Source organism: Panthera onca, chromosome B1 (genome assembly GCF_046562875.1).
Source record: "Panthera onca isolate mPanOnc1 chromosome B1, mPanOnc1 haplotype 2, whole genome shotgun sequence".
Taxonomy (NCBI): domain Eukaryota; kingdom Metazoa; phylum Chordata; class Mammalia; order Carnivora; family Felidae; genus Panthera; species Panthera onca.
This window is the reverse complement of record NC_138342.1, coordinates 71919364-71943650: the sequence shown is the minus strand read 5'-3', so window position 1 is coordinate 71943650 and position 24287 is coordinate 71919364. Positions and strand designations below refer to the sequence as shown.

General features: G+C 38.2%; 1 protein-coding gene and 1 long non-coding RNA gene across 8 annotated transcripts in view; one reads left to right on the top strand and one right to left on the bottom strand.

Annotated features, from left to right (window-relative positions):
* The window catches only part of NUDT9 (nudix hydrolase 9), a 96735-nt gene extending 78074 nt beyond the window's left edge, over positions 1–18661 (bottom strand). For 5 of the 7 annotated variants that reach the window (XR_013555208.2, XR_013555210.2, XR_013555209.2 and 2 more), the window contains exons 1-4: positions 17852–18244; positions 5400–5639; positions 2566–2661; positions 304–390 (exon numbers count right to left, since the gene is read on the bottom strand). Coding sequence is in view for 4 of the 7 variants with exons in the window: in XM_078445930.2 (XP_078302056.1) it covers positions 304–390; positions 2566–2661; positions 5400–5639; positions 17852–17958 (530 nt within the window). In the remaining 3 variants the exon portion in view is untranslated. Of the gene's footprint in view, positions 1–303; positions 391–2565; positions 2662–5399; positions 5640–7624; positions 7710–17851; positions 18245–18454 lie in introns of those variants that run through there. The other 2 variants (XM_078445928.2, XM_078445929.2) reach the window with 2 other exon arrangements.
* Positions 18314–23103, top strand: LOC132692335 (uncharacterized). The gene is made up of 3 exons (XR_013555211.2): positions 18314–18387; positions 21216–21351; positions 22608–23103. It is a non-coding gene; the product is annotated as an uncharacterized LOC132692335 (long non-coding RNA).
* The last annotated feature ends 1184 nt before the right edge of the window (positions 23104–24287 follow it).

Below are 24287 nucleotides of genomic sequence, written 5' to 3'. Positions count from 1 at the left end.
CTGCTTCAGATTCTGTGTCTCCCTCTCTCTCTGCCCCTCCCCTGCTCATGCTCTGTCTCAAAAATAAATAAAAACATTAAAAAAAATTTTTTTAATATACCTTTCCAGTGTTTGCGCTTATGAGCATATACATACACATATACATATATGTATACAAACGCATATATTTATACACGTGTACATATACATACATACGTTTGTGTGTGTGTGTGTGTGTGTGTGTGTGTATAAACACATAGTTACAGTCCATATTTCTCCAATCACCTGGCTCTTTGCTATTGAAATGTTTTTTTTCATTCTTACCTGGTTATGATGGGATCTGCAGCATGATTTGGGCCCCATCGCCCCAAAAGACCCCGGCCAATCAGTCCTGTCCGTCCTGCAGGATTTCTGGGAAAAGAATATAGAAAATCAATTGAATATGTTCATCTTTTTAAACCCAACTTGACATGGCCCAAAAGAAGGCAGTAAGTGCAATAAGAGGGAAATAGTATCTCCTCCCAAATCCAGGAACGCTATCACATATCTGCCACTAAAATCACACATTTCCTTATGCTGTTATTTAACTTTTCTTTTGTGCACGTCTTAAGCTTTGCACTTGATCCAGGAGGAAGATCTCATTTCTGAAGCTGTTCTATAAGAGAATTTGTTTCAGTTTTCACGTATACTCCTAAATTCAAACTAACACCTTACTGGACTCTTACAACAGGGCAGGTGAATGGTCTGCACCTAATGATCCTCTAGCTCTACAACAATGATGATTTATCATTCAAGATACCCACATTTCTCTTCACTTTCTCAACATCCCCTTTTCTTACTCTCATCTCATACAACCCTTCCCATTATTTTTGTTACTTTTTAAAGAAAATGTTTTCTCAGTGGGTTCTGGATGTTTATTACCAATAATATATATTTTGTAGCATATAATGAGGTAGTATTATTCAATATTTCAAGATTTCAAATATACCAAAATTCAAGTTTTAAAGAAAACAATTTTATAAAAATGCCAACTATTTAACCAATAGCACAACCCAATGTTAAAAAGTCTGTCAGGTGAACATAGCAACACTCAGGCCTGAGTAATTTTCTTCCAATGAATATTCCTTAAATGTTCAACTTTCATTATGTCCCAGTAAAATGCCCTAATCTACAATCTTACCTTTTTAAGATTATATCTTTTGTCCTCCCAATATATGAAAGTAAATACACAAACAGCCAAAATTTTCCCTGTCAGCCATCTGTTTGTATTCTGGTCTTCCTTGTGACTGTTATTCAAGTTGAATGAATTTTTATACTGTACTAGACCAAAAATATATCAGCAAGACTTTCAATTAAGACAAGGCACCTGCCCAGGTGACAATAATTTTACTTTTCAAATTCACAGGAGGAGGGGCAGGGTGGCCAGCAACTATGTTTTATTCCAAATAAGTATACATCCCTGAACACAAATGATCAAAGCCAATATTTAAAAAGTGAAAGTTCATTTTTATAGATGACCAAGCTTATAACTGGTAAATCAGAAACTATGGAAAAGACACATAGACTACCCTATAGTCTGAGAAGCAGAGAAAGTTGTTTGCAGTGAAAGAGAAATAAAGGCAAGATAGAAAGAAAAGCAGAGACAGATTTTCAATTCTACCTAAAGTTAGCTGCATTTACACTTCAGACTGCTTGAGATGACCCCATAACCCTAAAGTTCACTTTTTACTAAGGCAAGCTAGAATTGTTTCCATTAGACTCTTGACTAAAACAACATGCTAGCTTGCCTTTGCTGCCTATCCTTTTTCATGGATAAATGTCTTTTAATATATTTTTTTATCCAGAAAAGAACCTAAGGAATAAGTCAAATGCAAAGAAGGTCTGACTTAAAAAGACAGAAAAGTGAAATTATGACCAAAGAAAGAGTTAGCAAAACTAAAGGACCAGTTGTGGTGAGAGAAGCCAGATCATTGCCTTGTCCTTGAGGAAGGAAGAATACAAGTTGCAACATTTTTGCAAGATAAAAACCATGATTACAGAATCTGATCCTTCTTTGTTTTATTTGGGGCATGCTAATTTTTACATTTTTTCCTAACTTTTATAATGTCTTAAGGAAAATGGAAATTGTTGGAGTTGTGTATAAAAATCATTTTTAAAAGTACAGAAAGAATCTTGATGTTAAATTACTGGGTTATTTTTATTTTTACTCTTACATGTTTGGGTAAATTCTTAGTTTAAGGCACTAATTTAATAAATTTAATAAAGAACTAATAAACACAATTCTCATTCCTTCCTCTGTTAATTTATTCAACTAATTATTTCTACCTTCAAAGTGGAGTTACAAAAAAATGCACTCAAATACTGCCTCTGCCACTTACTATATGCAAATTGCTTACATTCTCTCTCCTTATCTGTAAATGGAACTAAAAATATCCACCCACAGGGTTATTGTAATGATTTAATCAGATCACATATATAAATTCTTTTGTACATTGTCTGGCACACACAAACACTCAATAAAGGTTAATTACATTTTCTACCTTTCAAAGACCTATTTATTGTAAGATATCCATCCCCAGTACCTACCTGGGTCTTCCATTTTCAATCTCATATAGACCATTCTGGCTCTTTCTCTCAACATGCCCATCCTTTTCATTAAACTTGGGAAAGAAGTTACTTTCACTGTAATAAGAATACCAAAGCAAAATAAGAAATAATGGCCCAATACTACCAACAGCTTACTAATGCCAGTCAGCCTGTTATTTATAATAAAGTATCCCTGAAACTAAAATTTTTAAGAGTTAGTTTTCATTTACAAATCCATTTAGTCCTTCAAAACTGTTTCTGGAAAAAAAAGAAAAAAGTTAACCAAAACACCTTACAATACAAGGATGTGTATTATAATCCCTCTGGGAAGGACTAGGCAGAGAAACCACAGTTCCTCCCACATGGTACAAAAAAAGTCTACATCATTTATCAGCATGGAAGAATTGTCTGTGGGCACAATATTGCAATTAATGGTTCCTATGTGGTTCCAGAAATAATATTCTTTGTGATATCTTGATGTTTTTACGGTCTCAAAGTAATTTTAATTTCCTCAAATGTACACTGGTTAGTATTTTCATCAAATAAATCCATAAAACCGTGAATTTACCCCAAAACTTCATAATAACTATGATCTAGATTAAAATCAATGTTATATGTTAGAAATGTTCTGAATTTTAATCTGGATGGCAGTTACAGCTATAGAAATAAAAAGTTGTTCTGAGCTATAGCTGCACACTTAAGTGTGCATTTTATTTCATTTGTCATACCTCAATAAAAATATTTTTGGGGCACCTAGGTGGCTCAGTTGGTTAAGCAATCAACTCTTTTTTTTTTTTTTTAATTTTTTTTTTTCAACGTTTATTTTATTTTTGGGACAGAGAGAGACAGAGCATGAACGGGGGAGGGACAGAGAGAGAGGGAGACACAGAATCGGAAACAGGCTCCAGGCTCCGAGCCATCAGCCCAGAGCCCGACGCGGGGCTCGAACTCACGGACCGTGAGATCGTGACCTGGCTGAAGTCGGACGCTTAACCGACTGCGCCACCCAGGTGCCCCAAGCAATCAACTCTTGATCTCAGCTCAAGTCATGATCTCACAGTTCCTGAGTTCAAGCCCCATGTCGGACTCTGTGCTGACAGTGCAGAGCCTGCTTAGTATCCTCTCTCTCCCTCTCTCTCTCTGCCCCTCCCCTGCTCATACTCTCTCTCAAAATAAACTTTAAAAAATATTTATTTTCAAAGTAGACATAAATATACTACTTTCCTCACCATTACAAAATCACTGATATAACTGCGTTGATAGTGAATAAAGAGTTGTATAGCACTACATAATTCATAGGTGGTTCTGACAGAAGATTCACTTTTTTCCTTGCTTTAATATCAGTTAAGATAACATAGAAATATTTCTGCTCTATTTTGGAAATAATTTCCAATTTGAATGATCCAAAAACTCTCTCAAGACTTCTAACCAATCTTCCATCTAACACACAAATAAAAAATAATTAAATGGTAAAAATCATGAAATTTTACAACCAGGGTTACAATGCTCTTGGGACTCTAGAAATTCACCAGAGGAAAAAAAAAAGCATGAACATAATCATAATTGAAATATTAATATTGGTAGTAAAGCTTGATTTTAGATGGTGATATAAATTCAACTCTTAAAAATTAAACTGAATGAAGAAAATGTATACAATCTTCCTCTATTTACACTATATAGCACCCCTACCAACATCAATTTTGTGTATAATGTATATGTATAATGTATGTGCAAATATGTAAATACTCAAAATGGGGAAAATGCAACTTATTAAAGCTACAAATTTCTCTACAGATTAGCTTCATGATTAATTAAAATCCAAGTAGTATCACAAAATGACAAACACATCTTTGAATAAAATAGGGAAACTGTATGTCAAAATCTAGTCACAGCAATAAGTCCATAGTAAAGTTTAACCTAGAACTAATACTGGATCTATCCAACTTGCAACAGTTTTTACTTACTTGACTAAATTATGCGAGGCATTTATAATAAATTTTCCCATGGAATCAAATTTGTAAAGCTGTTCTAAAATTAGGGTAGCAGCTTAGCAGAGTGATTAAGAGCATGAATTCTGGAGTCAGACTGAGTTCAAGTCCACACTATACCATCTACTAGCAGCTCTGTGACAATATGTAAAGGGCAAACTTTGTGTGCTTCCATTTTTTGTGTGTGTTTTGTTTTTCTATAAAGCACAAATAACAACCCTATCTTCCAGAATAGTTGTAAGAATAAAATAATGTTTATAAAACGTTTAGTACAGTACCTAGTTCATACTCAGTACATTTAAACACTCTACGTATTCATTAAAAGGAACATAAATAGAAAATGTGAATCAATGTACTTCTATGAATTTAGTCAAAGGATTTTTGCTTGAGTTTTTTTCTTCTTTATCCCTTTTCTATTTTATCACATTACTCCAATTTTATCATCATGCTGTTCTTGGTAATCTGAAAAATTTCTGAAAAATATTTTCACTACTTCAAATACAAGTCTAGCTATGGTGGAAAATAACAGTAAGAGATGTTCTACTGATAACCTAAACAGAACAAATGAAAACAGATACCACTACTTGTCACCTCATAAAACAAAAATCTCCATAGTAAAATAGATTTACCTTTTTGGAAGGATCATAAAACTCCCAAAAGAATAAGCAAACATGGACTGTCTAGCTTGAGAAAGAATCCCAGCCAAATGTTGGAAACTGCTTTATAACAAAGTCAAGCACTAGATGAAAATGATTTTTCAGCTATCAAAATGGTAATTTACAAATACAATCATTCTCTTCTCCATCTTACACCCAGCTACCAGCTAACACTGACTAGTTTGCTCACCTGATCTGAGGGTCGGCCCACCTGGGTCCTGCCAAGACAGAGACAGCAGTGTATTCCACAGGATTATAGTCTTGCCACTCAACAAACCATCCTACTTTCTCATTTGGAACCTGGCTGCGTTGGACTTTTGAACCAGGATACGGAGATGTTCGAGCCTTGTTGTGCGAATTCTCTTTGGCACCATTAGAACTAGACATGATGTTGGAGTTAAGATGAAACCCACAGGATAAAAATGAGTTTCTGGAAAGAAAAAAAAAACAATCAAAAAACAAAGAAAAGAAAAATGTTTTACATACATACCAAAATAGAAAAAATAAAGAACCTATGGGGCACCTGGGTGGCTCAGTCAGTTAAGCATCCAACTTTGGTTCAGGTCACAATCTCATGGTTCACGGGTCCACACCCATGTTGGATTTTGTGCCTACAGCTCAGAGCCTGGATCCTGCTTCTTATTCTGTGTCTCCCTCGCTCTCTGCCCCTCCCCCACTCATGCTCTGTCTCTCTCAAAAATAAACATTAAAACATTTTTTAAAATTAAAATTAAAAAATAAAGAACCTAATTCAAAGACCCCAAAACATACTTTTGAACTTCAAAGTATAGAAGCCCAACATCTGTGAGAAAATTATTTTCAAATATGAATTTTTTTTTAATATTGCTAGATCTTAGTTGAATCTACTCACTGAATTTCTTTTAGCTGAGAAAAAGGAACAGGTTTACTTTTGTTAGCACAAAAGTTGGAGAAGTTTGTTGTGAAAATTACATAAAAACAAATGTAAAAGAAAACTGTAAGTCGATGTGAGGGAATACATTTTTTTTAAATGGTCTACAGTCTAACACACGTGTAAAATGTATGGCAAAGATGGTACAAAGGACAAGATAATGAAAATATCGGTTGCCAGGTTCTTACATTGTACATGAAGTAATGTAATATTACTTGAAGTCAGACTATAATAAATATACAAATTGTAAACTTCAGAATAAAATTTAAAGTAACATTAGGAGGCACAGAACTGAGGAGCTCCTGGGTGGCTCAGTGGGTTAACCCTCTGACTTCAGCTGAGGTCATGATCTCATGGTTCATGGGTTCAAGCCCCAGGTCCAGCTCTGGGCTGACAGTGCAGAGCCTGAAGCCTGCTTCAGATTCTGTGTCTCCCTCTCTCTCTGCCCCTCCCCTCCTTGTGCTTGCTCTCTTTCTCAAAAATAAATAAACATTAAAAGAAAAAAAGGCACAGAGCTGAAATAAGTAGAAAATATATACAAAAACAAACTGAACCTCTACCTCACAGCATACACAAAAATGTTTCATGTCTTCTCCTGCCTAAAAACTTAAATGGCTTCTCATTATTCTTAAAATAAAGGCTAAATTCCCTAATGACCCTAAGTGATGACATCTTGAAAGGGTGGGCCTACACCAGCCGACTCCATCTTGTTCTGTGTCCTTCACCTTGACCACACCTCCTCCCCTTGAGTAACCCCCCCCCCTCACCTGCCTAACAGGACTCGGACCCTTCCCCAGCCAATCGGCTGAGGCCATAGCCATTACCTCACCAACTGCCCTTAGGCCCCAATAAAACCTTTGTCCTTTTGAAACTCGCTCTCTTTCCCTGGTATCTCACTTTCCCTGGTATCTCACCGCTGCGTTGGTGCAGGTAGGGGATTGAGCTCGAGCTAGCTCGAATAAAGGCTCTTTTGCTTTTACATCGGACTTGGCTCCCTGGCGGTATTTGGGGATCACGAATTCTGGGCATAACAATCTAAAGTGGAAAAAAGGATTCTGAGAACATGATGAACTGATGACAGCTCCCTTCCCCTGCTCTCACAATACTTTGAGACAAATGGTTAAGACAAACAAAATGTGATAGGATGGTGAAATAAGTCAACATCCTGTGCCTCCTGACACCATACACTGAGAAGTACACAGTGATCATTTCTGAGGTACTCCTCACAAGAATATATGACCAGAATCTAATCATGAAATATAGAACAGATCCAGGTCAAGGGACAACTTGCAGAGTAAATGTCTGTACTCTGTCAACTGGTAACATCATGAAAGACAGAGGAACTCTTCCAAATAGATTCAGACTAAAAAGACATGAAAAAGAAAAACTAAATGCAATCAGTGATCTTGGATTGGTTCTTGAACCAAAAAAGAAAAAAAAAAATTGTAGGCAAGTGGTGAAACTTGAAAGGGTTATATGAATAATTTTAAAAGGTGATACCAAACCTTATTTATTTCCAACAAAGAAAAGCTTGAAAGACAATGGCTTCATTGGTGAATTCTATGAACCATTTAAAGAATTAAAACTCAAACTCTTCCAAAAAACTGAAGAGGAAGGAATACTTCCAAAGTTTTTTCTATGAGGCCAGCATTATTACTGTGACACCAAAGCTAGACAAAGAGACTATCAGAAAACTACAGACCAATATCCTTGATGCATATCAATGCAAAACTCTTCAACAAAATAGCAGCAAACAATTCAATAGCACATTCAAAGGATTATACACTATGACTAAGTGGGATTTATTCCTGGAATACAAGCATCTTTAAACATACAAAAACCAATCAATGTAATACACATTAACAGAATGAAGGAAAAAAACACATGATCATCCCAAGTAATGCAGAAAGTCTGTCCTAATTCAACACCCTTTCACAAAAACATTTAACAAACTAGAAGAAAACTACTTCAACATAATAAAGGCCATATATGAAAAGCCCACAACTTTTTGGAGTGATGGTGAAAGACTGAAAGCTTTTTCTCTAAGATCAGGAACAAGGGACCCCAAATAGCCAAAACAATCCTGAAAAAGAAAGAGATGGTGAGAGACTAAGAGAAAAATTACCAGGTGTACTCACAACTGCAAAGAAAAGACCTCCCCCCCTCCCCGTTCCTGGAACCAGCCAGGGCATGCCCGGTTGTGGTCTGACCTAAAGGTGGGAACCAATCAAGTTCTGAGTGGTTTGAAAAAAAGGCGGGAACCAATCAAGTTCTGCTGAGTGTTCAAATTTAAATGTCAACCAATAACAGCTCTGTAACCTCGAAAAATCCCTAACTTGTTTGTGCCTGTCTATAAAAGAAGCTGTAAGACCCTCGCTCGGGACCTCTTAGCGTCACCTGTAACGAGTGCGCGGAGGTCCGGGTTCGAACCTGCAATAAACGACCCTTGCCGCTTGGCTTTGACTCTGGACTCTGGTGGTTTGTTCTTGGGGGTCTTTCGAATTTGGGCATATCAATGAAGGTGTCATACTTCCTAATTTCAAAACTTACTGCAAAGCTACAGTAATGATAACAGTATCATACAGGCATAAAGACAGACATAGAGACCAGTGGGATAGAACAGAGAACTCACACATAAAACCTCACATATATGGTCAAATGATATCCAACAAGGGCACCAAGACTATTCAACGGGAAAGGACAGTCTTTTCAACAAATGGTGCTGGGAAAATGAGACATGCACCTGCAAATGAAGATTGTCCCTTACTTTATAGCACATGCAAACACTAATTCAAAATGTTCAAAGACCCAAACATAAAACCTAAAACTATAAAACTCGTAGAAGAAAACATACAGGGAAACTTTCATGACATTAAAATTGGCAATAATTTCTTGGATATAACCAAAAGCACAGGAAACAAAGAAAAAGATAAATTGGACTACATCAAAATTAAGAACTGCTGTGCACTAATGACTCAATCAACAGAGGGGAAAGGCAAACTATAGACTGTAATATAGATGACATTCAAAGGATTAATATCTATAATATACAGCATTGTTACAAATTGCAAGAAAAGGCTAAACTGGAATAGAAAATTGGGCAAATTACAGGACTAAACAGTTACAGAAAAGCAGATCCAAGAGCCAAGAAACATTAAAAGATTATTTTTTAAAAAGATGATTTATAATTACTAGCAATGAAAAAATGAAAATTAAAGTAACATTAAATTCTTTTTACCAACTAGACTGACAAACCTTCAAAAAGGTTAACACCACCTCCCAAATATTGCTGGTAGAGATGTGAACTGTTACTGACTTTCTCAGAAGCAATCTGGCAACAATGATTAATATATTTATATCCTTCAACCCAGTAATTTCATTCCTGGTAATCTATCCCACAAACAACAACAACAACGAAACAGTTATATATATAAAAGATGCTTATTTCAGCAGTGTTCAATGGGAAGTAAAAGAAATGCATAATAATATGGGGATGGTTTAGAAGAGCCACACCATGAATTAAACATTAAGTAGCTATTAAAAATAATGACATAAAGTAATTTGTCAGTATTTTCACAAGGTATTGTTGAAAAGGAAAAGCAAGATGGAGAATAGCATGTATAATATGATCCCATTTTTAAAAAGCAGTAACAAAAAATAAGTACATATTTAAGAGTATGTACATAATGTTATTAGTTTTCTATTGCTGCATAACAGACTCCCACAAACTCAGCAGCTGAAAACAATGCAAAATTATTATCTTACAGTTCTACAGGTTATAAGTCAGACACAGGTCTCACAATGATGTGGGAAACAAAGGCAGAAAGAAATGGCAGATAAAATTAAATTTCCTGATAACCTGCAGCCTATCAACAACTACTTCAGGCAGGCAGAGTATAACATTTCTGCAGGAACTCCCTACATCTTAATGTTAATGCTTTGCTAGAGGGAAAAATAACCTCAGCAGGACAATCTAGGCCTCCAGTATCCTTTGAGTCTTTTTGAGCATTTGAAAATCCCTTTGGGAACTTCCCTTGACTTTACCTCCCCCAATTCCCAAGTATATAATCAGTCTCTCCTCACAATGCTGGGGCAGCTTTTCCCGCCCATAGATCCTGTCCCTGTGCTTTAATAAAATCACCTTTTTGCACCGAAGAAGTCTCAAGAATTCTTTCTTGGCCATACACTCGGAACCCCAACACTTAAAACGGCATCATTGTGGCACCCAATGTTAAATCAACAAGTTGTCAAGGCTGGATTCCTTTCTGGAGGCTCTAGAGAAAAATCCGTTTGCTTGCCCTTCCCAGCTTCCAGAAACCACCCCTATTCTGTGGCTCACAGTTCCCTCCCTCCTCCTTCAAAACACACAACAAATCTTTCTTTGATCCTTTTTCAGTATAGTCCTCCCTGACCACAGCTGGAAACATTTTTCCATCTTTTTTAACTCATGATTAGATTGTGCCCACATGGAAAAGCCAAGATACCCTTTCCATCTCAAAGTCCTTAACTTTAATCATATGTGTCAAGTCTTCTCTGCTATGTAAGGCAAAGTATTCACAGGTCTCAGGGGTTAGGATGTGGACATCTTTAGGAGCCATTATTTTGCCTACTGCAAATGTCTATACTATTTGTTTCACGAGCATGGGAATAATATAAAAGGATCCATATCATCAAGTTCTTAATATGGGTTAGAGAATGTGGTGTGAATGTGGGTAGAAGAAGGAAAGACAAGTAAAGGGGAGGGAGGAAGAAGGGAAGGAGGGAAAAGGTAGAGGGAAGAAAACAGGGGGGTGGCTCTCCCCTTCACCCTTTTTCTGAAAGGGAAGAGGTTTGGAAGAAGGGATAAGAAAGTGTTAAAAAGAAAACTACTGGCCCAAAATGGTGTCACTTAGGCCAAGTCCTCAAACTGAGTCTTAATACCTAATCTAATCGCAGCTTCAACCTCCACCAAAAATGTAGTCTTTACCAGTCTAATCAGCTAATGAGGTAATCTGCCACCTGGGCCCTGTCTGTCTCCCAAAGGTAGACGAGGTAATCCTCAAAGCAACACCCCCTCCTCTATCCCCTAAGGAAAAGCAACCTAGGCTGGAACAATCCTTTTCTTGTGCTAATAACTTTCTTGCCTCCACTTCCTTTCTATAAAAACCTTCCATTTTAACACCTCCCCACTCCCCTCTACTTGCTAGACCCCATGCTGTGCAATTCACAAATCATTAAGTCTATTAGATCTCTCAATTTACTTGGCCGAATTCTGCTTTTTAACAACAGGAAAAAGGAGAAAAGGAAGTGAGCAAAAGAAAGAAAGAAAAAGAAAACTACCCGAACATACCAGTAAAAGGAAGTATGAGTGATCACATTTATGCATTTAGGTCAATTTATGTATTTATATTTGCATAGAAAAAAATTATTTAAAAAAATTAAATTCTTTTTTAAATTTTTTTAACATTTATTCATTTTTTGACAGAGAGAGAGTGGGGGAGGGGAAGAGACAGAGGGAGACACAGAATCCGAAGCAAGCTGCAGGCTCTAAACTGACAGCACAGAGCCTGATGCGGGGCTTGAACTCACAAACTGTGAGATCATGACCTGAGCCGAAGTCGAATACTTAACCGACTGAGCCACCCAGGTGCCCCCCAAAAAATTAAATTCTTAACTTGACCTACAAGGACTGCCTATCACCCTCCACCTCGCTCCTTTGTGCTTTTGCCAAATGACCTGTCAGTGCCTAAAAACGCCCACATTCCCTCTCCATACATGGCCTGACCAGCAACAGCTTCCTCCTCTACCTTACTAACCTACATTCTTCCTTCAGTGAACTTCTAAGTTCACTTCCTCAAGCAAGTCTTCCTCATTAACTACTAGGAGAAATAAGTTCTCCCTGCTACTTGCTATCAGAGTTCTATTTTCTTTTTCTTCATTGAATTACGACTGTGATTTTACACTTGTTAGGGTGCCACATGACTGTAAACAAATGGAGAACAAGGAGCACACCTGTTTTAGCTAACCATTATATCCCTTGTTTGGCATAATGCCCCGCCAACCATAGATGCAAGAAGTCCTTCCTCACATGAAAGTAACAGAGGAAGGCCACTTTAGAGACCAAACAAATTTTCACCGTAGTGAAAAAGAGTTTGAATATGTAGCTTCACCTTTTAAAATGAAATTTTAAATTATGAAAATAAATGTCAACATTTTAGTTCAATAAGTTATAACCAAATCTATACACTAAGCCTTAGAACAAAAAAATAAAAAAAAAAAAATTAAGAAACTTATGTAACTGCATAATACAGCAACCTTTGCTTTTACCTTCACAGTCAAATCATAAGGGATAATTTTGGCAAAAATATTAAAAGCCTTCATCAAAATTTCCCCAAGACCTCCTTTAATCAATCTTTTGATACACCATTCTTGTTTGAAACACTATCCTTTCACTGACTTTGTCAACTTTTTTTAAGTTTATTTGTTGAGAGAGAGAGAGAGAGAGAAGACGGAACAGAAAGAAAGAGAATCTCAAGCAGGCTCCGCACAGGCAGCACAGAGCCCAATGTGGGGCTCAAATTCATAAACCGTGATATCATGACCTAAGCCGAAACCAAGAGTCAGACGTTTAAAGGACTGAGTCACCCAGGCGCCCAGACTCTGTCAACCTTTTTTAACAAGAGCGGTATGTGTTTTATTTTCCATTTACCGGTCTCTGTGTAAATTGAAGAAGTAGCCAAGGGGGTCCTACTTGCCCTTTTTTAAATAGACTTTTTTAGAATAGTTTTAGGTTCACAGTAAAATTGAGCCCAAAGTACACCTAAATATCCTCAGCCCCACCCCTTACACCTAACCCCCACCCACACACACAGCCTCCCCCACTATCAACATGCCCCACTGAAGAGATTTGTTTCAATCAATTCACCTACAATAACACATTATCACCCAAAGTCCACAGTTTACACTGGGTTTCATTCTCTCAGTACATTTACTAGTTTGAACAATGTATAATGACATGAATCCACCATTATAGTGTAATAGTTTCACTGTGCTAAAAATCCTGAGCTCTGCCAGTTCACCCCTACCTGTCCAACCCCTGGCAGCCAAGGATATTTTTACTGTCTCCAGTGGTTTGCCTTTTCCAAGACCTTATGTAGTTGTAATCACACAGTATGTAGCCCTTTCACATTGGTTTCTTCCACTTAGCAATGTACATCTAAGGTTTCTCCACATCTTTTCATTGCTTAAGAGCTCATTTCTTTTCAGAGCTGAGTAATATCCTGTTGTCTGTGTATACCAGTTTATTTATCCACACACCTACTGAAACACATCTTGGTTGTTTCCAAGTTTCAGCAATTATGAAGCAGCTGTAAACGTAAGTATGCAAGTTTTTGTGTGGATCTAATTTTTCAACACATTTGAATAAATCCAAAGAGGGCAACTGCTGGATCATATGCTAAGAGTATAGTTTTTTTAAGAAACTATCAAGCTTTTCTTCTTCCTAAATGGTTTCTTTCATATTGTTTGTCTATAGCTTTATATGTAATTCAACTGTTCCATTTATCCCACTTAAAAACTTTGAAACAATTGCTATTTCATCTTACGCTCACCTTGCATCTGTGAAGTACTGTCAAATAGCCAACAATCAGGGAAAACTTAAACAGTAAAAGTCTATTCATGAGTGTGAGGTGGGAGAACACTTGACATGTAACTACTTTTATTAAAAGTGGTAGAATCATGGGGCCCCTGGGTGGCTCAGTTGGTTAGGCATCTGACTTCAGCTCAGGTCCTGATCTCACAGTCCATGAGTTCAAGCCCCGCATCGGGCTCTGTGCTGACAGCTCAGAGCCTGGAGCCTGCTTCAGATTCTGTGTCTCCCTCTCTCTCTGCCCCTCCCCTGCTCATGCTCTGTCTCTTTCTGTCTCAAAAATAAATAAAACATTTAAAAAGAAAATTTTTAAAAGTGGTAGAATCATTATTTTCAGGTTATGATGACCTGTACATGCCTAAGTTGCCACAGCGTTGGAAATCCAAACAATGAACTCTCAAAATAAGATCTTCCTCACCCACCCTAAACTCATACTCAATAAAAGGGAACAGATACGGAACACATGTATTTACCAAAAGTGGCAAACAGATTTCAGGTATGTGTGTTTTAAAAAGCAAAATTTTATATGGGGTGCTTGGGTGGCACAGTCAGTTGAGCTTAAGACTCTTGATTTTGGCTCAGATCATGATCTCAGGGATCTATGCTGAGGGTAGCCTGCTTAGGATTCTCTCTCCCTCTCTCTCTGCTCCTCCCCTGTGCACACACATGCTCTTTCTCTCTCTTGGTCCCAAAATAAATAAACTTAAAAAAAAAGGCAAAATTTTACATATGGAACCCTACTATCTAATGAATTATTATAAAATTAGTTACTTTTCATGGTTTAGGGGTAAAGTAAGAGTATTGATGAGATGCTGAACAGGAAACACTGATTTTGTTCCAGTCTATGCCAACCAAGTACCAAATTTCTTTCCCAAGTAGGAGACTCTCTGTTCAGCGAGCACAAATCTGCTACCCACTCTGACAAGAGAAACTTACATGCCTAATTGTTTACTTTTCCAAAACAAATTTAATTTTAAAAACTTGTAAAAAACAGTAAAAATTCAGACTCTATCTTACCACATTGAGAAGTGCTAAGCTGCTACTATATCCGCAGTTTAAACATGATACACCAAAAGGAAACAGAACAAGAATAAATGTAATATATACATATACAGCCTAGGTTCTTTTATTATACAAATGAATTGGTGCAAGAAATACACCTGACCAAGCACGTGAGAATTCAATAGCTTATAAAGTTCATTTCACAAAGCAAAAAAAAGTTCCCAAAATGGTCAAACTTGAAGAAATACAACATCGATATGGTGCTTTGAAATAAAGCAAATTTACAATAATACTAATAGCCATGATAGTAATTAAATGTATATAGTGCATGCTATGTGCAAGGTACTGTTCTTGTGCTATAATATATACTCATTTGTCCTCACAACTCTTAAGGTTAGATACTATTATCCTTATTCTAGAAATAAGACCCCTAAGGCCCAGAAAGACTACATAAATTTACCAAGCTCACACAACTGATAGCAGAATCAGGATCCAATCCCAAACAAGTTGGTTTCGAATTCCAGGCTCCTAAGATTAGGCTACAGTATCCTGACTTCATTTTTAGCTTACACATTTGTAAGTCTTCACAGGAATAAAATACACACTGTTCTCCACGTCACTGATAGATGCTGTTGGAAAATTTGAAAGCACTCCCTACATCTTTATGTTCTATCACTTTTTTCTAGAAAATAGACATTTGTAACCATTGAGGCAAATCACAAAAATCAACTGCAAAATTCTGACTTTCTGGATTTGCCCAAATTAAGAGTGGTAAAATTCTCAATGATAAATGTCTTACACCTCTTCCAGAATGCCTTGCAATATAAGATACCAACACTGAACACGTACTTGTTGGCTTAACTTTTGGCTTTTTCTTGAAAGTCAGTAATTAGTCACTAGTTTTAGATATAGCCCAGTTCACCTAGGGTTCCCAGCATTATAAAAATGAAAAATAATTGCCAAGCAATTTTACATTGTTCTAGCAGCATCTATCAAAAACAGGATTCATCACTTCCAAAGAATATAGTTTGGGGGCACTTGGGTGGTTTGGTGAGTGGAGTGTCTGACTCTTGATTTCAGCTCAGGTCATGCTCTCACAGTTCATGGGATTGAGCCCCACATGGGGCTTGATGATGATAGAATGGAGCATGCCTGGGATTCCCCCCCTCTCTCTGTCTCTCAAAAGTAAATAATAGTCTTATAAAAAATTTACAGTTTGATTTTTTTGTCTTTAACTAGAATATTTTGTAATTTTTTTTAATTTTACGTTTTTTAATAGGAGTTTGGTTGACCCACGTTACATTATAAGAAGCATAGATGTTTATTCCTTCCCTCCCCAAAACTTACTGAAAAGTGATAAAGATGTATAAAAGGCAACAAAATCCACGGCAGGAGAGAGAATAGGATACCATCAGTGAATAAGAAATTGTTCAGGAAGACAGATAGTAAATGGACTCATACTGACCAAAAACCAAAGTAAAACAAACTATATTTGAAAATATGCACAAGAGAGTGAATGAGAGATGCCATTCCTATAAAAGGAGGGCTGAGAGGTTTTAGGCTTGAAATAAGTGGGCCCAAATGTCATGGGCAGCGGGACAGTAACATAGAAATCAGTCCTCCTTCCCCAAATAACAAGTTAGCAACAGTTACGTTTGCCCCTGGGATAAAGCCCAAAGTTAAAATGAAAGATTAGGACCTCTACTGTGAATATTGGTGTTAGAGAATATAGCACCAATTTAGGCTTAATAGGCCTACAGTTCACACTAGGAAATAAAGTTAAGGCAGCTATGCTCAGCAGAGAATTTGCTAGTCTGGAAGAAACGGGAAAGAGGAGGATTCCCAGCCTGTCCACCTGTTACCTGCTCACACACCTTCAACTGAAACCTTCCAGTCTACGTGCCCTGGCACATGACACCAATATTCTATCAATCATCCCGTTTAGAGAAAATAATACCTATTACCTACATGAATCAAAATATAAATGAAAAACCGGTGTCCGCCAGATATGAGAAAAAACAGAAGGCAAAAGTACTGAAAATTAACAGAACCATGACCTATAACAGATAATTCAAGAAACAGAAGGTACTTTCTTTTTATTTTGATGACTGTTTTTATAGATTCAGGAACCTTTATATCCATAAAATAAGAAAAGGCTGCTATTAAAAAGAGCAATTACAGGGAAAAAAGGGTTGTCAAAATTTACAATTCAATAGAAGAAATGACTAACAATGCACAGGACTTAAATCTGAATTAGTAATCTGGAAGATAAATTTGAGTAAAATCTCTAAGAACATCGTACAAAAAGATGAATGTAAAATGAGAGAAAAAGAGAAGAGATTCAATCCAGAAGGTACAACAACTATCACAGGAGTTCCAGAGAAAAAGGGACAAGACAAAAATGGGGCGGGGAAGGAATATAAGAGAATTTCTTTGTGCCAAAAGGAAACATGACATGCCAAACAGGAATTTTTTATTAAAAACCACTCCTTTTTTTAATGAGGGACAGCCTCATAAAACTCGTTCATTACTATGTGCCTAATATAATATCTAGGACACCGTGTTTACTGATGAATTAAGAGAAGAAAAAAAAAAAAAAAAACAGAAAAAACGTAGGAGGCAGTGTGAGATACAAAAAACCTTAAATTTATCGAGTTGGCAAAACAAGAAAAAGAGGTAGATGATAAAGATATCTACATTTGAAATAAGAGGTAGAAGGGAGGAATGACAACTTATACTTTTCATTTTACACCATTTCTACTGTTCACTTCTTTAAGCTTTATGCATGTATTAATTTTAATATTTTAAGTATTAATCCGAAAAAAAGTGACACGGGACACCACCACATCCAAACTCTGGGAGAACAATAACGTTGGTGGCTTAGGCAGGATGGCAAGTTTCAATATCAGACACCAAGAAATATCGCTACCACTAGCTTTCCTCAAAAGGCAGATAAAACATTTTGGAGCCTTTTTGAAAACGTAAATACAACTATAAAAACCCTGGACGCAAGTAAAGCCTATGGAATCCGCAGCACTGGACGCTGGTTCCCACCCATACGCAAGGGCTCAGAAGAAGCCAGCAGCACTAGGAGGGGGAATACCTGCACGCCGGAATGCTGCAACAGCCCGAGGACTTGACAGTCACAGAGGCCAAGGCCACAGAGAGAGACACCGTGGCTAAAGTCTTTCCCAGAATGCGTTCGGCCATCAGCGCCCCGCGGGCGGCTTCGCGGAGCGAGGTCACGCTTAGGTAGGGCCACAACCTCCGTCCGCTCCACAGCCCCTAGTATTAGCGGGCACTAGGACCGGGCCGCTCTCCCGTTCCAGGAAAGGACTATCTACGTTCTTCTCAAAAATACACAAAACCAGGAGCCCTCCCCAAATAATCCCCCACTTCCAACAGTGAGACGCAGGCAACCAAATCAGCTGAGCACTTGGTCACTCCCAGCGCCTGCCGCTGCGTAGCAGCGACGCGGACCCCAGTGACCGCACTTTACGACCCCGCCGTAAAGCAACTACAGTGCCGAGCTCGCAGCGCTCGCGATCTTTGACGTCTCAGTGTGCGCAGGCGTACTTGGGGCTGGGCGGAGGGAAAATGTACCCGGAAAACTCAAGAAAAAGGAGAAAACAAAAGAAGGTGGGGAGCTGGAGTGGGGGCGGGAGAGGAATGCAGAAAGTAAAAAAAGGGATTGAACGTTGTTTACCTGTTTTTGTTTTTTTTAATCGGCTGGAAGGAGTTACAAGCAGCTCTTGTAGTGAACCATGGAGGACCTAGTGTCTGAATAATAAGTGGTTGCCCGAAAAGGAGGTAGTTAAGAGATTCGCAATCCACCTAAGGCTTTCTCTTCCTTTTTCACCAAGTTGTTGACTGCAAATGCTAAGTTTGACAAGGCTTTGCCGGATGTGACCTTAGCAAACCTGTGGAGGAGTAAACCAGCTGTGAGCCAAGAACGCAGCTTGGAGCAGGAATACAAGGCAACACCCAGCACAAACAAGGGGCAACAATTAAACTGCCAGGCTGAAAACTGGTAATTCAGATTGTCTAAAACAGTTTGTAATCTGGCTTTCATCTTTTATATTCATTATTTTATTAATGTGGCAAATACTCAACTTTTAAGTACATAACATACAATCTCAATGGTGTGGTATAGACACACATTGTAAAATTTTGTCTCAAAAACCAGATTAATCAAACTTTTACAAGTATTCTGATGACTACAGAATGCAGAACTCTTGGCATATAACAGCTCCATCACAACCTCTGCACTAAGAGACTCGGCGAAACCAGTATGGCTTCTAGCAGTTTAAGGCTTTGTCCCCAGGATAATCCGAGACCCCCTTAAGATGCCTGCATGGAAAAGCTAAGGAGAATTGACTATTCCAGGAAAAAACCTTGCAATAGGCAAATAGTAACCTAGACCCCTCTCTTAGAGCAATTTCTTTAGACTTGGAGTTACAAATATTTTTCCTGACCTTTGTGATGTATAAATCTACCAGCCAGAACTGTTTCCTCAAGGATCTGAGAAATCTTCACTCTGAAATGCAGTCATTCAGGGAGATAACTCTGTGTTAGTTCCCAGTGCCTGTGAAAGGATAAGGGCCTAACTTTAGTGGGCATCTTTCTTCAACTTGCACTGCTGCCTCTTATGGTAAAGATAGAAGTTTCTTTCATCTCAGGTGGCCTACTCACATGAATCATCAACTCAGCCCCTTAACACCCCTCAGTGTCTTTCCCTTAGCACCCTCCAGCCTTCTATTTCAGGGAAGTTGAGTTCATTCATACAATAGTATTAGTGAATAAAATGTGTCCTTACTGCTTTAACTAGTATCTAGGTTTGTTTATTTTTTGGCAGTTCTTCTAGTACTATTATTAAAGTGTGTTTGCTTTTTTAAAAATAAATATCTGGACATGTCTTCCTCTGGTCGGATAAATTTTGCCCTTCTTGTCATTGACAGCCATTAAACTCTGCTTAAACTGGAAATGTAATTAGGCTCTGTTTAAAAGATTCAGCCCCTCTGAAATGTCATTAGGAAGAAGAGAAGGCAGTGTGCTACAAAACCTCTGACCAGGAACAAGAGACAGGAAGGAATTCTCATAGAAAGTTCTTCAAGCTCTGGTTTTCTAACTCCACATTCCTTTTTTTTTTTTTTTTTTTTTTTTTAATGTTTTTTAATTTATTTTTTAGGGAGAGGCAGGGAGACAGGAGAGAGAGAATCCCAAGCAGGCTCCACACTACCAGCACAGAGCCCGATGCAGGGCTTGATCTCACAAAACTTGAGATCATGACCTCAGCTGAAATCAAGAGTCAGTTGTTTGACTGAGCCCCCCAGGCACCCCTCTACCTCTACATTCCTTAAGGAGAGATTGGAGCAGACTTAGCTTAAAGAACTATACAACTATGCAAGCAAAACCAACTTCTTGGTACTAGGACTGTACCATAATTAGCTCAGATAGTGGGTCTCCAGGGTTCCTTCCTGCAGGGACATGTACTAGAGTCTGCTAGATTAGTGAGCATGCCCTGTAGTCCACTCTTGGGTAGAACCCAAATGCCATCTCGAATATTTACTGTTTTATATTACCATCCATTTATCCACATCCCAAATTAAATGGGTATCATTAGAATTTAAGTAGAGAGAAGTGAAGGTTTTGTTGTTTTTTTAATGTAGTAACCACATACCAACTCTAAGGGCTTCTTACAATAGTTAGACAGGCAAAAGATCCTCAATAAAGAATGTTTTAAAATATTTATTTTGAGAGAGAGAGGGAGAGAGAGAATCCCAAGCAGACTCCACACTCAGCGTGGAGCCCGATGCAGGGCTTGATCTCACAACTGTGAGATCACTACCTGAGCCAAAATCAAGAGTCAGAAGCTTTACCAACTAAGCTACCTAATGAATGTTTTGAAATAGGAAAGCAGTGTATATAATTACTGATATCAATTTTACATATGCTAAAAATAAGAGTGACTATTAATTCCAACTGTTGGGGTGCCTGGGGGGGCTCATTCAGTTAAGTGTCTCACTCTTGATCTTGGCTCAGGTGATAATCTTACAATTCGAGCCTCTCTTTGGGTTCCATGCTGACAACGTGGAGCCTGCTTAGGATTCTCTCTCCCTCTCTCTCTGCCCCTCACGCACATTCTCTCTCTCTCTCTCTCTCTCTCTCTCTCAAATAAGCTTAAAACTTCAAAAAAAAATAATAATCCCAACTGTTTCCCCCTTTTTCTGTCCATTTCTTTATATAACAAATATTTATGGATTAATTACTATTTACCAAGCATTGCCCTGGGTGGCAGGAATAAAGTTGGGAACAAGATGAACAAGGTCCTGCTCTCATGAAACTTACTTTCTAGGGGAGATAAATCAACTATAAATAACTAAGCCAACTAGGAATTGCATATTATGAAGGAAGTAGACAACTTACTGTGTAAAATAATAATTAAGGCTGGAGTAACTATATTACAGGAGAAGTGTGTCAGCAAAGACTTTTCTGAGGAGGTCACATTTGAGAGACATCTACGGACATGAAGCTGCCAGCCACTGGAAAAGCTGGGTAGAGAGCATTCCAGGCAGAGAGGACTGCAAGTGCAACATCTCTAAGGTAGGAAAGGGTTTGGCCATAATCAAGGAACAGAAAGGTCAATGTGCTAAAGCATAGTAGTAAACTGGGGAAAGTATGATCTGCAGTGAAGCCAGAGAGGTGGGCCAGTATGCTGGACATAGCCCTCTGCTTCCCAGTACCCATTTATTCATTCTCCCTTCTTCCATGTCATATGTAGAAATGTGTCTGGTTAAAAACTTACCTCCCTGTGCTCCCTGAAGCTAAAGGGGCCACAGGACCCTTCCTGGCCAATGAGATGAATGTGGTAGCCTACTGTGTGGGTTTTCTAGGAAGGCCATTATTTTCCTGGGCAAAAGAGACTGGCTGATTTAGCAGGAACTAGTAACCCTTCACAATTTCCCCTCCCTCCTTTATTCCTGCTTGAAGGGAGGGCACATTTCCTAGAGAAGGAGCAGCCATCTTGAGATCCTATTGACAAAAGCCACACATATAGATGGCAGAATTGGGTATAAGAAGGAGACTGAGTTTTTTATGACTTCCTTAAGTAGTTGCACAAGTCCTGCATAGCGTGGTTCTGGGTTAATAAGGAAAATAAGCCCCTATTTGACTAAACTACAATGGTCGGGTTTATTTTATGTAAAAATCTTGACACAAGAGCCAAATCATATAAGGCTTAATGGTCTGTGGTAAGGAATTAGGAGTTTATCCCAAGTGCAACAGAAAGCCATTAATACTGTTGGAAACTTTATTCCTCACAACATAGAGAAATAGGTATTATAAAAGTTGGAACTGGACAAACTGTAATATAGGGGTAGGGGTTGGAGTCGAAGTCAAGTTATTACATTCTTAATACTTACCTTCACTGCTATTATCTCTCCTTTTCCATAAACCCCTGGGTCAGAAGAAGCCTACTTTCCTCTTTTTCTTTGCTTGAGGCAAGAATTTTCTTCATATCATTTGTGTTCTTTCAATCAGTGGAAACGTCACACCCACCGGTCCTGTCTCCTAATAAGTTAATGCATGCTGAAGGAAATTAAAACAAAGAATTTAAATGACTTGTTCAAAATCACACACCTAGAGAGTGACAGAGCTGGATTCCAACCTAATTTCAGAGTTTTTGCTTTAACGTTATGCTGCCTCAGATTTCATAAAGGCCAAGGGTGAATAGTTTCGAGATGACAGTGATTTCTTCTGATCCAGTCTGTCCCAGTTACGCTAGTAAGAGCCTTTTGCTAACGAAGGCCACTGTTTAGTCACAAGAATGTAAATACTATCTGTTGACTTTTACCTTTCAGAATCAACCATAGACCAAGCACAGAAAATGTTACAGTTACAAAATAGAAAGTCAGCATGATAAATCCTGAGCATATGAAAGTAAACCAGGTATTAGAAACTGGGAGGTAGAAATGGAATGGACTCCTGAGGAAAAGAATAGGGCTTACCCTCCTTTTACAGAATGGGAAACTGAAAGTTTCATCATACAGTGGCATAAATAAGACATAAAAAGTGTAAAAGTTTTAAATATGACCAAACAAAAGTAGTAAGGATAGTAACATAATTTATATTGGGAATATATAAGGAGAAGGGTGTTAGGGGAGGAATAAGTGAGCTACATCCTCAGCTGTCATAGAAGAAAATCAATTAATAATGTCTATTATTGGGGCACCTGGGTGGCTCAGTCAGTTGAATGTCTGACTTCAGCTCAGGTCATGATCTCATGGTTTGTGAGTTCTAGCCCAACTTCGGACTCTGTGCTGACAGCTCAGAGCCTGGAGCCTGTTTCAGATTCTGTGTCTGTCTCTCTCTGTTCCTCCCCTGCTGGTGCTCTGTCTCTCTCTGTCTCTCAAAAATAAATAAATAAATACAAAAGAAGTTTTTTTTAATGTCTACTATTGATTAACCAAGAAATGACACTGTAAGCTTTTATTAGAGGCATGGAATCAATTCTGCAAGAGATGGTTAAATAGATTACAAGTAGTTTATCTGGGGCACCTGGGTGGCTCAACTTCAGCTTAGGTCATGATCTCACACTTTGTGAGTTCAAGCCCTGTGTTGGGCTCTGTGCTGGCAGCTCAGAGCCTGGAACCTAGTTCAGATTCTGTGTCTCATTCTCTTTGTCCCTCCCCCACTTGTTCTCTGTCTGTCTCTGTCTCTCAAAAATAAATAAATGTAAAAAAAAAATTTTTTTTAAGGAGTTCATCTGAAGAATTAGACAAGGGTGGGACTCAGAACTGTGTCTTTTTATTATCTGCACCTTTGAACCATTTTTTTTTTTTTTTTAACGTTTATTTATTTTTGAGACAGAGACAGAGCATGAACAGGGGAGGGTCAGAGAGAGGGAGACACAGAATCTGAAACAGGCTCCAGGCTCTGAGCTGTCAGCACAGAGCCCGACGCAGGGCTCAAACTCACGGACCGAGAGATCATGACCTGAGCCGAAGTTGGCCGCTCAACCGACTGAGCCACCCAGGCACCCCACCTTTGAACCATTTTTAAACCAGATATAGTCATTACTTTGAATTCATAGATTCATGACTTTTTAAAAAAATATGCTTGGACAGGTTAATTTCTGACACCCTCCAGCTCTAAAATTCAGACTTCAGAACCAAGTATGAAGGCTTCTATCCCAGAATGACTGAAAAACTATTGGAATTACCTCCTTTAGCACAGTCTGGCAATCATTTCTGAGTGTTCTTCCTCAGTGTTCTTTAGAATAACGGGGAAAAAGAAAAGTGACTGTTCTTTATTGGCCTATATAATTGATAAGTACAGCGACCTTTCCTTCTGAATCCACTAGCATTCTACAGAGCCAGCCTTGCAAACATAAACCTCTTACTGATGGCTGGTTAAGATACAGTAATAGCTATCATTCATTAAGTATATTTGTATGTAAGGTGTCATGCTGTATGCTTTTTAAATATCTCATTTACTCAACCAAGCTGCTATTATACCCATTTTACAGATGAAGTAACTGA